At 38.2% G+C, this 17,096-nt stretch overlaps 1 protein-coding gene across 1 annotated transcript in view; it reads right to left on the reverse strand.

Moving 5' to 3' along the window:
* Positions 1 to 17,096, reverse strand: part of gabrb2 (gamma-aminobutyric acid (GABA) A receptor, beta 2) — a 151,357-nt gene that overhangs the window by 36,138 nt on the left and 98,123 nt on the right. The window contains 1 exon segment of the mRNA NM_001102951.1: positions 16,266 to 16,348. Within this exon segment, the coding sequence (NP_001096421.1) occupies positions 16,266 to 16,348 (83 nt within the window).

A 17,096-nucleotide genomic window follows, 5' to 3' on the forward strand; every position in this document is an offset into this window, starting at 1 on the left:
AAGACAAGGACCCGCAGGCAACTCCACATCCCGTTCTTTGTTCTCCCACTTTGGTGCACAGTGGGGTGGGACAAATGGGCCAGCTCCTTACAATCGAAACACATCTTGGTTTTACCTTGATGTTACAATGTTTGTGAGGGATCTCCAACTGGAGGGAGTAAAGCCCGACTTATGGAAACCAAAGACAGTCCACAAATTGACCAGAGATAACGAGGTGTTGGATTCTATTCTATAGCTTTCATCTGTCACAGCAATGTCTGGAAAAATGTTTTTTCAGACAGGACTTTCATGCATGCCCATAACACGTGCAGGTACCACCTGTGCATCATTTACAAGGAACTAGCTTTGCGCCTCTTTTGGGTTTGCCATTTGCACAGCCCCTACTTGATGACCTGGAACATGAATTTAGATACTGTGTGCCCAGGAACTTTGTTGTGTACCAAGCAGTGCTGCATATACTGTTTTAGGGCACACACATCAGTGCAGCAATTCTGGAAGCCTAGTGTTTCATGAACTGTGTTAAGGATGTCCTGTAGTTTCTAAAAATTGTCTCATTTTCTCCTTCCCCATCCTTCCCTCTATGTGTCTTTGTCTTTTAATGAAGTTTTGGGCCTGTGAATTTCCTCACCTGTACCTTGTACATTCAGCAACTAGCCAAGTCAATCAATTGCACAAAATGCTAATCAGTTTAGGAACTCAATTGCTGTTTCTGCAATTGATTGCCCAAACCCAGATAGGCAAAGCTTGATAAATCTCTCCCATAGTGGCAGTACCAATATAAACTTAATTTTATTAGAAGGTATATTTATTTATTTATTTATTTATTTAACCAATTCTGAATGAATAAAACTGTTTCCTGTTATATAATATGGTGTTAATTTCTTGCTGTGTAAGGACACTCTAATATAGTATGCAACTGTACCATGGGCTCTGAATAAAGTATCCTACTCTGATCTAAAGCTTTGGGCTCTACCTCAGCCTTTACCATTTATATATGTATACTGTATTTAATGCTATGAGGGATAGATTCCGCACCCTCAGCTCTCGGGATGGAATGTAACAAGTGCAAGCATAATTAACTTTTTAACATTAAAGCTGTGATGGCATAGGATATTGTCTTATCTGTCTTTCATGTATCAATGATTGCCAGGTTTATATCCTTGGGCTTACTTTCTCTTGTTTTAATTGATAATCCAAAATGATAAGTGCTTAGTAAGGAGTATTTTTATGGACGATAATGACTATATAAAGCTGGCGCAGCTATTTATGAATGATTCTGGGAGTGACTCAACTGGGCTTAAAAATCTACATTTTATCCTATCATTTACTAAGTTGATTGTTGATAATTCTACCCTGAAATAAATGACAAAGGTAGAGGTTGTGCTTAAGGACTTATACATACAGCTCACATTCTCTGCTGGACCCCATTACAGAAAGAAAAACATCCCCTGCCTATAAGAATTGATATGCTTGGAAGCTTGGGTCACAGCTATTTTATACTGCACCTACTGAGAAATAAAAGCAGATGGAGGGCAAGTCCCTGTTTCGGCACTTAACTATTTTATGCTCTACTTAAATAATTATGCCCTGCTTCCCACACATCTATCTACGCATGCTGATTTTACTATCATTCCCCAATTGTAATGTATGTTGTACTGTATAGATCCATATTATACTTTATTCCTTTTATCTGCTTACTCTATGCAAAAATGTTATCACTTTCATTATCCTAACATCCCTATGTAGAGAGGGGTGATCCTATTCGACTGTATAGCAAAACAATGTGATGATTATGACTGAAGTAAGTAGTGACTGATGTTTTAAACTTAATTAAGAGCTGGAACTTAAATTATTGTATGAAAGAAGCAGTATGATCCATTCTTCTAACCTAAAGCTGGCCATACACATTCAGATTTTAGTCTTCTACCAACACACATTAGGATATCGGTCGTACGTTTAAATGCAACGATTTAAAACTAACATTCAGACTGAAATTGTAGGATAAAGCCTCCAAATTGGAGGATCTTCGTGAAATCGTCGGCAGACAACAAGGGGCACATTCATTAAAGTACGACAGGTCAGAATACAAAAAAATCATATTCATATAAGTTTACAACTTTTGCGTACTTTCTGCAATATTTTCGTTAATTTGTGCAACTTTTTCGTACTTTGTGACAATTTACATGACAATTTGTGCGACAAAATTGTAACGAGTACAAAAGTTTTGGATTCATTCAAGCTTCGGTATCGTGACTTTCCTTGGGCCAGGTTGGAGCTGCAGAGTGCCATTGAGCCCTATGGGAGACTTTCCTTGGGCCAGGTTGGAGCTGCAGAGTGCCATTGAGCCCTATGGGAGACTTTCCTTGGGCCAGTTTGGAGCTGCAGAGTGCCATTGAGCCCTATGGGAGACTTTCCTTGGGCCGGGTTGGAGCTGCAGAGTGCCATTGATTCCTATGGGAGACTTTCCTTGGGCCGGGTTGGAGCTGCAGAGTGCCATTGAGCCCTATGGGAGACTTTCCTTGGGCCAGGTTGGAGCTGCAGAGTGCCATTGAGCCCTATGGGAGACTTTCCTTGGGCCGGGTTGGAGCTGCAGAGTGCCATTGAGCCCTATGGGTGACTTTCCTTGGGCCAGGTTGGAGCTGCAGAGTGCCATTGAGCCCTATGGGAGACTTTCCTTGGGCCGGGTTGGAGCTGCAGAGTGCCATTGAGTCCTATCGGAGGCTTTCCTTGGGCCAGGTTGGAGCTGCAGAGTGCCATTGAGCCCTATGGGAGACTTTCCTTGGGCCAGGTTGGAGCTGCAGAGTGCCATTGAGCCCTATGGGAGACTTTCCTTGGGCTGGGTTGGAGCTGCAGAGTGCCATAGAGTCCTATGGGAGGCTTCCAAAATCATCCACTGAAGGTTCAAAGTCAGAAAGTTTTTCGCACCATTTACGATTGTTCGGTTATGAAAATTTTGGCCATTCGCAAACGATCGTTTTAATATGAAAATTTCGGAACTTTAGGATCGAAAGTACAAAATCTTTGTATTCAAACAAACGGAATTTTTATGACTTTTGCAAATATCAGAAACTATCGGATTTCATGATTTGGATTCATACTTTAATGAATTTGGCCCCAATTGTACAAAAATTATTTCCACTGTAGGACCCTCATGGATATCGTTATTCACCTGAAGTTTTCTAACCTGCCAAATTGACTAAACGCCCAATTACCATTGCATCAAAATTATAAAGACGATAAGTGTGAGCCAACACATGGGGGCTGATTTACTAGCCCACGAATCCGACCCGAATTGGAAAAGTTCCGACTTGAAAACGAACATTTTGCGACTTTTTCGTATGTTTTGCGATTTTTTCGGATTCTTTACGAATTTTTCGTTACCAATACGATTTTTGCGTAAAAACGCGAGTTTTTCGTATCCATTACGAAAGTTGCGTAAAAAGTTGCGCATTTTTCGTAGCGTTAAAACTTACGCGAAAAGTTGCGCATTTTTCGTAGCGTTAAAACTTAAAAGGTGCAAAGTTTCGCGTAAGTTTTAACGCTACGAAAAAAGCGCAACTTTTTGCGCAAGTTTTAACGCTACGAAAAATCGCCAGATTTTACGCAACTTTCGTAATGGCTACGAAAAACTCGCGTTTTTACGCAAAAATCGTATTGGTAACGAAAAATTCGTAAAGAATCCGAAAAAATCGCAAAACATACGAAAAAATCGCAAAATACCGATCATTACGAAAAAAACGCAATCGGACTCATTTCGACCCGTTCGTGGGTAAGTAAATCAGCCCCATGGTCTTAAAACCATATGAAAATAGGTTTTGTATGATTTTATTGGTGCGTGTATGGCCAGCTTTACACCAAGGGCCCATCTAAATTTTTTACATTATATTATTTTTTTTTGCAGGGGTTGACCAAAAAAAATGTATCACAAAAGTGAACTGGAAAGGGGGACTATATAGTTTTCATACAAAAAAGCTAGTCATCCAAACTGAGGATATTATGGGTGGGATTTATTAACATTCAGTATAAAGTATAAAACCAAAACTAAACGAATTTCCATAAATAGCAGTCATTTACCAAAAAATTTTAATTGAAAAAGCACAAACAAAAAAAATCCACGGAAAACCACAACTTTTTCTTATTGACGTATAAAAGCCAGCATAACAATAACCCCAAAAAACTCTAAAGCCACAAAGCAAGGAATGATCTTCTAATTATAAAAAGGACATCTGCCATTGACTTCTACATGATCTGGACAGGCATATTTTTGCATTTGGAATTGTTTTGTCGCATAATAAATTGTGACAAATTTGTGGGTTTTTGTTTCATGTCAAAATCTGGTTTTTGGTGACATTTACGAGTAAATTTTTTTCAGCTGAATCTGCTGATTTTGCCCATAAAAATAATCTTGAAACCTATGATAAATACTAGCAAGTAGGTCAAAATTATTTGTCTTGAATGTCACTTGCAAAAAATGGAAACATTTAGGGGGTTATTTAATAAAAGAAACTGCAGAGGCCCACGAGGAGCAGTAACCCATAGCTACCAATCAACAGCCAGAATATACTGGTCACCTCTTTTAAAGAAAACATTTCATTGCTATGGGTTACTTCTACTGGGCAAACTTAGTGCCTTTTATTGCATATAGGGAATATAGTCAAAAGTTTAGCAAGAGAAAAATAAAAAATAATCTGGTTTTATATAACACAACCATCCATTTAAATGAAACAGACTTGGCACAGTGATTGTAACAGCTGCATCTTGAAAGTTAAGCTTAGTCCTAGGTAACTTTATACAGACAGAAGGTGGTAATTACAGCTATATATAGGTGATTTATGCCCCAAATATAAAGGTCCTGCTAGAATATGCATGTAAATAAAATTCTCTGCAAATTTAAGCCCCTATTTTTTGTTTTAGGAAAACACTACATAATATTAAAAATCACATGGATTTGGTTTTGTTTCTTCTCTCCAAATGAATCATTAGATTATTTACATTTTCAGCTTTTGTCGACAGTATTGCAACCAAACAGGTTTGAAAACATAAAGAATTTTTGCTTTACCACTTACCAAACAAGATTTTTCAAAAACTGATGCTCTTGTGAGTTTTAAAATTGCAGGAATCCTGGAACATAAAAGGTTAAGGGTACCGGGGTGAAGATAAATCTCCTTTCTCCGTACATAACCAAGCTGTGTCCCTTTATGTATTACTCCTTTTCAGAAGGAAAGAACACGAGAAAACATCTACTGTATAATGGCACAGTAAGATTTATTTTTAAGATTTATTACCAGTGTGAACCACTATCTAAAAGAGCTTTCAAGTGCATTTAAAGGCTTGCTACAGTGGTGATAAATTTACCATTACAAAAAACAATTTAGAGTGCTCTCAACACAAGTAAAGAAACTTGTTGATGACTGCCATATAAAACAGGTGATTTACTTAGCTTCTTTGGGGTACATATAGAATAATTATTTATTATACAGCATGAGTTTAGGGACCACCATTATCAAATTCATAGCATGGCTTTCAGTGAGATGAAAATTAAGAGGAGATTTGAGATGGTCTAGAAACCACTTGAACAATATTAGGACACCATTATGCTTCTATATACCATGTATGAATATTCATACAAACATATATGGTAAAGCCCTTGCCAAATGCTGGACATGAAAGGAGAGTTCCACACAAAAAATGTGAAATTAGATCAGGGATCCCTGACCTTCTTTATTTGTGAGCCACATTCAAAAAGAGTTGGGGAGCAACACAAGCTTGAAAAACATTCTGGGGTTGCCAAATAGGGGCTGTTTTTGGCTATTTGGTAGCCAGTTGGTTTTATGTAACCAAAACTTGCCTTCAAGCCAGGAATTAAAAAATAAATATCTGCACTGAGGCCCCTAGTCAAGGGAATGGTGATCCTATTGTTGGTTTATTGTTTTTAATCACCCCAAAAATCTACACTTATTATATTTTTCAAGCTAAACAGGGAAAACAGGGAACTCAAAGCTACCCAATGTTTGCAGAATGCATCGTTCACATTTTGAGAATCTATGTTAGGGCTTTTTTTGTAATTTTTAAATTGTATAACAATGTCATCAATCCTTCCATTCTTGCTAAGATTGGACACTTTTTTAATGTTTAACTATGAATTTACTTGGATCAAACCAACATCAGGGTTAAAAAAAATGTGTATGCTATGTTTCTGAATAAATTAGCCATGATTCTGTGCTTCTACTAGAGAATCAGAATACAAGTTCTACTTGAGTAGGTATGATGTGAATGATTATCCAGTCTCTACAAAGCAATAACATCTGCTACAGGAGTAAATAATAATTATAAATAAATAATAAATAATAATTATATGCAAGTTTCATGGGACAACCAGTCGCATGTCCATACCAAGGAGGAAGAAAATGCAAAGAAATATTTCTCAGGTCACTGCAAGAGACTCCTGGGAGCACAGTAAATACGGCCCTGCATTGCTCTGCAGCACAGTACCTGGGCCAATTATTGTTTAGACAAAATAGTATTCTTTTGCAAACACCTCAAGCTATGGGTTCAGCTGCACCCAAGCCATTTTTTATATTCGGGCAGTTTGTTATCCAATGTGCACAGGGCTTGCACATCAGTTTGAGTATTGGGTGGGTATAAATGGCTTTACATGTAAATACAGACATAAGGGTTGAGTCTGGGGTCTGTGTACATGGGTTGATAGACTTTTTTTATTTATATTTCTAAGTTTGTATTAAACAGGTTATTGGCTTAGGGTTGTCCAACAAATTAACCCAACCCCATCTCCCAAATATTTTTTTCACTTTACATCTCCTTTCAAGGAAGTGTAAGCTTGGAAGTATGACATAAAGAGAGTAGTGATGAGCATATTTTTTAGCCAGGTATGCATTTGCTGCGAAATTCCAAATTTCGCCATCGGCAAATTTCTTCACAAAACTGCTGCAACAAAAAAATCACGGTCACGTTAGATAAGAGCCTTTTCAGCCTGAAGTTGTCCCACTTTACACCATCTACCATACCAATAAATCATCTAACTACTAATACATGGAACCTATTATACATCTTAGTACTCACAGCCTATTAAATGCAGACCATGGTATATGCATATACATAATTCATTAATAATTCATTAAATTATCATGATTTTTTTTAAATTTTATGAAGAAACCTGTGTTTCTCGAAAAAAAACCCACACAAATGTTTTTGAACTCTATGAGGAAACCAAAGTTCCCAAAGGAAAACTAGACAGACAGAACATAAAACTCTCTGCAAAAACACTTGCTCTTCAAGGTATCGTTATTGGGTTATTTTGACCTATTTACTTCCAAGGAAAGTCAGGACCTGATGAAAACTACTGGTGCATTTCTCTTGTTGCCATTTCTTCTATTCCATTGCCTTTATTCTCAAAAATGGCCCAAACAAGACCTGGTTGCCACCACCGTAAACACCCTCCTATGAGTCATGAAAGTGAAATTATGTAAAAGCATAAAAAAGAATAAAAAAGAACTCTGAACTCTGAACTCTGAACTCGTGAAATCACGATCTACCCATCATTTTCATTTAAAATTCTGAATTCATCTTGAAACCTTAAACTGAAAATAACACAACTCTTATTGACTTCTACATGAAATCACCAGCTTTTAGATGCTGAATTATTATATTTGATTTAAATTTGATATATTTTGAGATTTTTTTGTGCTAAATAAATCTCAAACATTTGTATTTTGGAAAATCAAGACTCAAAAACCCTCTTATCGCAGTAAAAATTAACATGCAGTAAAATGTTGACAAATCTGCCCCTTTAAAACCAAAACAAGCATAAACACACCAATTGATTAAATATAATTTGGCAAAGAAACAAACCATATTCGCACCAACAAGAAAATGAACATTACCCTTTTAAAAAGATAGACACTACTGGATGTTGCTTATCTCAGACATTCTGCACATTCTCTACATTGCTTGTCTCTTGCACTTTATCTTGAATATTTGTATTTTTGTATTTATTTATATGCTATTATTGTATTGACCCCCATCAGTTCTATTAATGAATTGGAGTATTGCTATTGAAAAAAAAAATATGGGGTTACTAATATTAATAAATAATTATTTTAATGAAATGATATTAATATTATTGCCAAAAAAGGTTCGACAGAGTAAATAATGGACTTAATCTTTCTCTAGACCCAAGGTCCTTAGCAAACCTTATGTTTGTGCCTAGCAACCTTAGTATTAACCATGCCTTATATATACTGTAGTTACTTATGAGCAAATAGAGATATTAAGACTATTCAGACTCTTTAAAACTGCATAAAGGAAGAAGGAGAAATGACAAGACTGTTTTCACTGATCATTTCCCTAAATCCCTATTATGTTTCTTAAGTTTTATTGACTATAAACCAATATCACTTTTGACAGAAAAATCACTGATTGTTGTTAGGTGAACAGAAAAACAGTAATTCGAAAAGACATTGAAGGTCATGTAACTGTCCTTTGTGGTAACTGCATAGCAAGATCCAAAAAAAAATTTACTGTCTTGGACCATAATATTTATTGTATAAAATATGGGTTCCATTGGCCTCATACGGGACTACACTATGGGAAGAAAAAACACTATCTGAATTCAGTTCGATACACTTTAGCCTCCTAAAGGGAGGGCCACATATCAACATTCTCATTTTAATGGTTTTAGAGCTTTTTGAAACCACTAAACTAAATTAATTGCCACTAAAACCAATACTGTTTAGTCATCAAAATTGAAAAAACATGAAGAAAAAAAATGGAAAAAGTGCAAAAACTACTCAATTTTTTTTCTACATCTTTCAATGAATGGAGTGTTCAAAAAATCTGAAAATACCACCAAGTAAAAGAAGATACTCCAATTGGAAACAGGACAGCTGTACATTGACTTCTACATGACCTCAACAGTTCAATGTAAACATCCCCTTTAGAGAATCACTGCAAAATGATCCATATTATTTTGTTAAAATCTGAATACATACAAATATGGTAAATATTTTACACTATTTACTTTTACACAATTTACTATTTAAACAGGTTGTGTTTATTATGGCTCATCGGCATCAGCAGGATCTAATATAGCAGCTGTGGTCTAAGCAGTGTGAGGGTTTTAGAGAGGATATTGTAGACTGTAGGAATTAAAGAGTACAGAATGACAATAATAACAGGAAGTAAGCTGGTATGTAATCTAATGTTCTACTAGTGCAAAACCTATGGCTTTCAGTATAATGGAGTACACCTAAATGCATCATCTTCTACTTTTCAAGATTCATTATCACAGTTAATGGTTTAACAGATGCAACACTTTTTCAACACCTTCCTTCCTTAATTCTTTCCAGAATTAGAATAAAAAGTTATATTTAATTATGATTTATTCACAGACTGCATAGGGTCCAAACTGATTTCCCTCAACATGATATTCTGTGGGCACAACCGTAAATTATCAGTGTTTTTGTCATGGACACTGAGAATTATTTGAGTATGTGTAAAAAAATTTCTTGGGAATAAACAATGGTATCAGCCTTTATTATTACTACCATTAAAATAATTTCAAGATAAGTTGTTTTCATTAAATGATCAGGCCTTTCAGAAAGGCTTGATCAATGTGGATAAGGCTAATTATTTAAAGGTACCTCAACCTAGAACTCTGACCCAAAGGTACACAAGTCGGTGAGTGATCCCCCAGGTAGACCTACAGTATAGTCTCAGGATGTGGGTCACACACCGCACCAACTTGTGAGCCGATTGACTCCTATGTGGCGGATATTACCCAAGTATTGAGGGAGGTTGATGGGCTGACCTTGTACTCTGATTACCTACTGGTAGGTTTGGATGTGGAGGCTCTTTATATGAGCATACCGTACCAGTTGGGCCTAAAAGTTATTAAGACAATTTTTGAACACATTCAGAGCCCATTGTCTAAACAACAACAATTTATCTTGTTCTTTGGATTTTGCACTTCATCATAACCTTTTTCTATTTGACGGTATTTATTATCTACAAACCCCGGGTGTAGCTATGGGGGCCAAGTGTGCCCCCCCAGCTATGCCAATCTCTTCTTAGGTGAATAGGAGAGGTGTGTATTTTCAGCTGAAGAGTTTGAGATGTACCTGTGCCACATTTCGAGGTGGCACAGGTACATTGATGACATCATGATACTCTGGCAGGGATCTGCTCAGTTATTGAAGGAATTTGTTGAAAAATTGAACAAGAAAGGTTTACTTTAAACTACGATGCTAAACAATTGGAGTTTGGAGGTTGATGAACAGGGTTCCATTTTGACTAAGCTGTATCAGTCTATTACTTGCCTCATCCACGCATCCTCAGAGTTGCATTAAGGGTGTCCCTAAAGACCAGTACCTTAGGTTAAGAAGTATTTGTTCTTCAGATGAGATATTCAGACAACAAGCTTATGGACTACATAAGAGATTTCAAATGTGGGCTATAAAAGTAGAACTCTCCACAGGCCCTATCAGTGGGCATTGTCTCAGAGTGGAGAGTAACTACTTCATACCTCTAAGAATAAGAAAAAAGGAGAAGGAAAGTCATTTTGGCATTTTACTGCTAATAGATTAGCCACATAAGTGCCACCTAGAATTCTATATTTATTCTGCAGAAAGCTTTACCATACCTGAGTAAACAGCCCTAGAAGCTCCCTCTGTTTGTTTCTGCAGAATTGACCTTTGTGACATCAGTCATGTATTAAAAGAAATAACGCACCAGATTCTTGCCCCCGGACACCCCTTCCAGTGTGTACACTCAGTGGCAAGAACTGGGGGCAAAAAATAGTTGACCGGCACAATGAGGGCAGAACAGGGGGCACCACAAAGTAACAAAAGGGTGAGGAGTAGGCAAAAGAGGTACCTGCTTAGCGCCCCCTCCTTGTTGCACCCTAGGCAGGAGCCTCTTTAACCTACCCCCAATTCTGCCTCTGATGGACACCCTCTGTATTACATGATAGTGGATGCCAGTGCTGTATCTTCACTGCTGTATGAAAATAAAACCACACAGCACACATTATTCCCCCTTTAAAACAGAGCAGCGAAACCTACTTGCTAAAGGAATATAACAATTTGTCAAAGAGCAATACAAACACTATTAAACATTACTACACTACAGAGCTCTCACAGAATCTATCTTAAGATATCATGACACCTAAAATCCCTCTGGAAAACAAATCGCTTGCTCATGGATCTTATTTGCAGAAACCATGCAGTATGTAGCTTGGAAGAGGTTTTCATTTTGTTTCTCACCTCCTGATATAGATAGGCCTTATAACTTATGTGCTCTGCTATCAGAAGGATATCTGATAAAAAAAAAATCTTTAAATAAAACAGAGAATGTATCTTTCTTTTTGTTGTTATCTAAACTGAAACACTATTAACACAATAAATATGTATTATAGGACAACACAAATGAAACTATTCCAATATATATAAGGATATTTTAATTTGCAAAACCCTATATTAAGTATAGCAGCCTTAGCAGAATTACTAAATTATAATAATAATAAGTGCAAAAAAAGAGTGCAATTTTACTTCTTACCCGCAATGCTATATTCCTTTTCAGAATAGCAGCATACCTGTCCCTTGGACTAAAACTTTAAAGGAGAAGGAATGGCATTTTGGCATTTTATTGCCAATAGGTTAGCCACAATAGTGCCACCTAGAACGCTATATTTATCCTGTAGAAAGCTTTACCATAGCTGAGTTAACAGCCCTAGACGCTCCTTCTGTTCATTTAAGATAGAAGTTGCCATTTTAGCTTGGTCTCAGTAGCTTCTAGCTGCTGGTAGCACAGATTACAGCAGAGAAGGGAGGGAGAGAGAGCAAATAGTGGAGGGGGGGACAGAGTAGGTAGAGGGAGCAAGCTGCGCAGACTTGCCATGTCCTGAAAAATTTTTCTGAGAGAAGGAAGTCTGATACCGAAGAACATGTGTTCAGAGTAGCTTTTCTGTGAGTGCTTATGGCTGTATTTACATAGACCTTTCTGATAAAGCTTACTTAGTAAACTGTGCCTAACCCATGCCCATCAGTTGTACACAATTACACAACTCAAGCTGCAAAATACAAAAAAAACTATGCATGTACTACCTGGCCAAGGTAGACATTAAGCATAGGGCTTCCTTGCATCAGCATGCATCAAAGAAGGCACAATCAGCAATGGTGTATGATACATACATATATATATATAGGAGAGTAAAAGTTTTGCAAACCTTTATTTCTGTTTCCCCAGGAGGGTTCTTGGCCAGCTATGTGTGGGCCCATAATACAGTTGAAAGGGGAGTAAGCCCCTAGTTTATAAAAAGTCACATGAGTGTGGCCTTTTTTAGGTCACCCACTTGCTGGAGGGAGGGGGTGTGTTGTTGGGAGAATGGAACAGAGGTAGGTTCCAGTATAGGGTAGTAAGTGCCAGAAGAGTTTTGTAATAGCTCACTCTAGGAGTGAGAGGTAGGATGAGGGTAGGTTTTAGAGCAGTCAGAGGCTCCAGCAAGGAGGCCAGTGAGGGTTATTTCTCTAAGGAGACAAGGCTGCCAGTATAGGCAAAGATTCCTTACTGGGGATTTATTTACCATACTAATTTTGAGGTGTTGCAAACACTGAATCCTAACCCTAATTGTGGGAGTAATAACTAATTGAGAAAGTGATGGAAACATTTACTTGATATTGTACAGCACCTATAAAAGTGCACCATCTATAAAGAATCTGTTTATGGTAGAGCTTTAGTGTGGTTAACCCTTGCTCCAACAGTAAACACGAGCCCACCAAAATTTGAAGAGTCTTGTGTAACACATGCCATACTGGGAGTTGAACCCATTCTGACTGGGCCTGAGGTGTACTAGCAGAGGTATTGGGGATTATAGGGTATCCTTACAAGTACCCTCACCCATATACCTGCTACATACACAAGCACACATAATAACAAAATTGCAAGTTTATAGGACCAGGGTGTATTGGGGCTGCTCTTTGTGATCATAAATGTGTCCTTGTGCTTAGAAATGCTTATATGAGATTACTGTACAATAACAATAAACAACATTTCTCAGTGAGATAAAATTATATTTCTTGTGGCTCATAAAAAAATTAAATCAATTGTGCAAGATCCAGTGAAGTGATAGAAGATAAAATCACCAGGACAAACAAAAATCAACTAAAAATGAAGAAAATTGACTAAAAAAATGGGGTAGTTCACCTTTAAATTAACTTTTAATATGATGTAGACATTGATATTCTGAGACAATTTGCAACTGGTCTTCATTTTTTATTTTATATGGTGTTTTAGTTATTTTGCTTTTTGTTCAGCCGCTCTCTCTTTGGTATTTTAGCAGCTATTTGGTTGCTATGGCCTTCTTTACCTTAACAACCAGGCAGTGGTTTAAACAAAAGATGGAAATATGAATAGTAGAGTGCCTGCATAAAAAATATAAATAATAAAAAGTAACAAAGCAATAGTTTTTGGCTTCCAGGGTCAGTGACCCCCCATTTGAAAGCTGTAAAGAGGAAGAAGAGGATGACAAGTACTTAAAAAACTATAAAAAAATGAATAATGAAAACCAAATGCAAAGTTGTGTAGGGACCCATAGGGTTAAGCTCCCTATGGTGTTATCCCTTATTCTTATCTTATCTGCATTGTTATAGGGCAGAGCCCTCTGATATCAGGTTACTGTTATTAGGCTACCCCCTATAGAGATGTAGCGAACCTCACAAAAAAAGTTCGCGAACCCGTTCGCGAACTTCCACCAAAAAGTGCGAACTTTTGCGAACTTTGCGAACCCCATAGACTTCAATGAGAAGGCGAACTTTAAAACCTAGAAAAGCCATTTCTGGCCAGAAAACTGATTTTAAAGTTGATTAAAGGGTGCCACGACCTGGACAGGGGCATGCAGGAGGGGGATCAAGGGCAAAAATTTCTCTGAAAAATACGTTGTTGACACAGCGTTGCGTTTTGTGCTGTAAAGGGCAGAAATCACACTACATTTCTAAACTTGTGTAATAATCTGCTTTAAAACGTCCGGCGTCTACATGCCAATCAAGTCGTGTAAAGGTTACAGCCGGTTCACACGCAAAGACAAAACGCCGCAGTAGTGGATACGGAATATATTATTGCTGGTGGAAAAACATCGCTCAGGGGATTTTATTGCAATGCAATGTCACTACTATGTGTAACGTGTTTGGTGCACTACTATGTGTAACGTGTTTGGTGCACTACTATGTGTAACGTGTTTGGTGCACTACTATGTGTAACGTGTTTGGTGCACTACTATGTGTAACGTGTTTGGGGCACTACTATGTGTAACGTGTTTGGGGCACTACTATGAATAACAGCAAACAGCACTGGACACATTAAAGAACAGTAACTTAAATAAAAATAAAAAAAATTAATAATAAAAAAAAAAGTGATCTCTGGTTGGTGCTGGGGGTGAACTACTAGGAGCAGCACACCAGTCCCCAACACAGCTAGACTAATAGCACTGGGCTCTATAAATTACAGTAGCAAAGTAAAAAAACACAAATAAAAAAAAATGATGTGAATGTGTGGTTGGTGCTTAGTGCACTACTATGAGCAGCACACCTGTCTCCAACACACACAGACGGAGCTGCAGTACACAATGAAAAGAAGAGTAACAGTAATCAGAAAATAAAAGCAGTCCTTACAAGGACTATTGGGTTACAGCAGATGATCAGCAGGACAGCTGTCCCCAGCAGCTACATACAGAGCAGTAGAAAGTAGATTACTAGTCAGCAAAGCTACCTAAACTGTCCCTCAAACCCCTGCACAGCTCTCTCCCTATGCTAACTCATCAAGCACACACAGGCAGAATGTAAAATGGCTGCTGGGCTTCGGTTTATATATGGAAGGGAGTGGTCCGGGGGTGGTCCAGGAGGGAGCGCTGCCTAATTGGCTGACATGTATCTGCTGGATCTGGGGTGAGAGGTCAAAATTTGGCTCCAGCTAAGGCGAACCCAAAATTGCGAACTTCGCTAAAAGTTCGCGAACTTGCGAACTTGCGAACACCCGATTTTCGTGCGAATTAGTTCTCCGGCGAACAGTTCGCTACATCTCTAACCCCCTATAGGTTTAGCCCAGGTTGACCACTCCCCTTGGCAGACTATATAGTGTCTTGCACAAGGAAGTGGCTTCCTCTTTTGGCTGCATGCTGTGTTCTGGACAGATCCCAACTGAGCCTGGACCAGAACATAGGCCCAGAAGCCATTTGTACCCTAGGGGACCACCTACCCTAGTGCTAAGTCGGGGACAGGGCCCCGTGAACGAGGTAAAGCCAGCACAGTCAGTTTTGTTAATAGCACCCTCTAGGAGTGGTGATCGTAGTCAGTCTATTTAGTAAGGGCAGTCAATAGCCCCAACCAGGAGTTGTAAAAGGGTTTAGTCCACCCCGGCTCTGTAGTTGTTCTTTAGGGACCGGTTTTATTAGACGCCAGGTACCAGTGTTAGGAGCTCTCCCCTGGACCACAGTCGGCCGGAACACTCCCTTCTGAAAGGTCTATATCTCAGGTGTCAACTAATCCTCTGTGCATCCTCCAAGTGGGTTATTCTGTGCCTAAAGTGTCACATCTGCTGTATTATCTGTGACATCATACACTGCTGTGTCTGTGAGTATAACCCTGTGGCACTATTTGGTTGTGCCTTGAATAAACTTGTACTATAGTTGATCAGCAAGAATCCTCTGGCGTCCATCTTTTACCACCTGCACACCACACCTCAGCTAGTTGTAGTTCCACTACACCCTCGCTCCATCCTGATTCTCCCATATAGCGGAGGCTCACCCCTTTGTATTAAGTGTCGCAAATGTAACCCATGCTCTCTATTCACTACTAGCCTGGGTTTATTCCAAATTGGGTCAGAAAAGCGTTACAGTTGCAAGAAGTAGGGCATTCTATAACAAATTAAAAGTTAACTTAAAGGTGAACCACCCCTTTAACACATTGTGTGTTCATCATATGCAAACAAACATGTCCAACTGATCCAATTTTAATCAAATAATAAGATAAATCAAGACTATGTCCAGACTACAAATAAAGATGTTTTTTTTTTTCATAAAATACAGTGCTTTTTTAGAACCACAGCATTTAGAGCTGTAATATTTACCCAACTCTTGTAGAAACATAAAAACACTCAACAAACAAGAGACTCTTAAAAGAGAAAGCTGTTATGGAACACCTGGTTCCAAGTGAAGTTTACTGAGCATTGGTAGAAACTAAATCCCCGGTCATACTTACAGCTTTCAATTTCTAGGGTGCAGTTTTGCTCATCTAGCGGATACCTTCTGAGGTCCATCATACAAGCAGCAGTTGTCGTGATCCTGGGGACAAAAATGAATAGGCAGGCTCAGTGATCAGCTAGATGGAAACAGCATTTCTTCTTTTGTGATACCGAAATAAAATGCAATGTAAATAGTGATGAGTGAATCTGTTCCATTCTGCTTAGCCGAAAAATGTACCAATCTGAAAAGATTTGCAAAATGGCGAAAAATTTGCGAAACAGCGGAAATGTCACACGTAAAATTGTTGTGCGTGACTTTTTTTTTTACGCATACACCATTTTTTTTTTTGATGCGGGCAACAATTCTTTGCCACCTGGTGATTTTTTCTGCGAAAAATGTTGGCACCCGTTTTGTTAAAAAAAATCTGCCAATGGCGAAATATGCCAATTCACCACGAATCCATGCCTGCCAAATTATTTCACCCATCATGTAATAAAGCATGTAAATAAAACATCTTATTTATTCCAACTTGACCTCGTCTTGACAATAACTGACTGATTAACAGGGATGAGTGAATTTTTTTTGCCAGGCATGGATTTGCAGCGAATTTCCAAATTTCAGCATTGGCAAATTGTTTTGCAAAACTTCCACGAAAATTTGCTGCAGAAAAATTTGTTGCATGTCAAAAAAAGTCGTGGTCATGTCAAATTGGGCACGGTCGCATCAAAATGGTGCAACAAAAAAAATGCGGGTGACAAAAAAGTTGAGCAGAAAACATGTTTCTTGGATTTTTCAATGCTTCGTGAATTTTTCGGGACAGATTTGCCCATTACTACTGATTAGTAAG

This window comes from Xenopus tropicalis, chromosome 3 (assembly GCF_000004195.4).
Source record: "Xenopus tropicalis strain Nigerian chromosome 3, UCB_Xtro_10.0, whole genome shotgun sequence".
Taxonomy (NCBI): Eukaryota; Metazoa; Chordata; class Amphibia; order Anura; family Pipidae; genus Xenopus; species Xenopus tropicalis.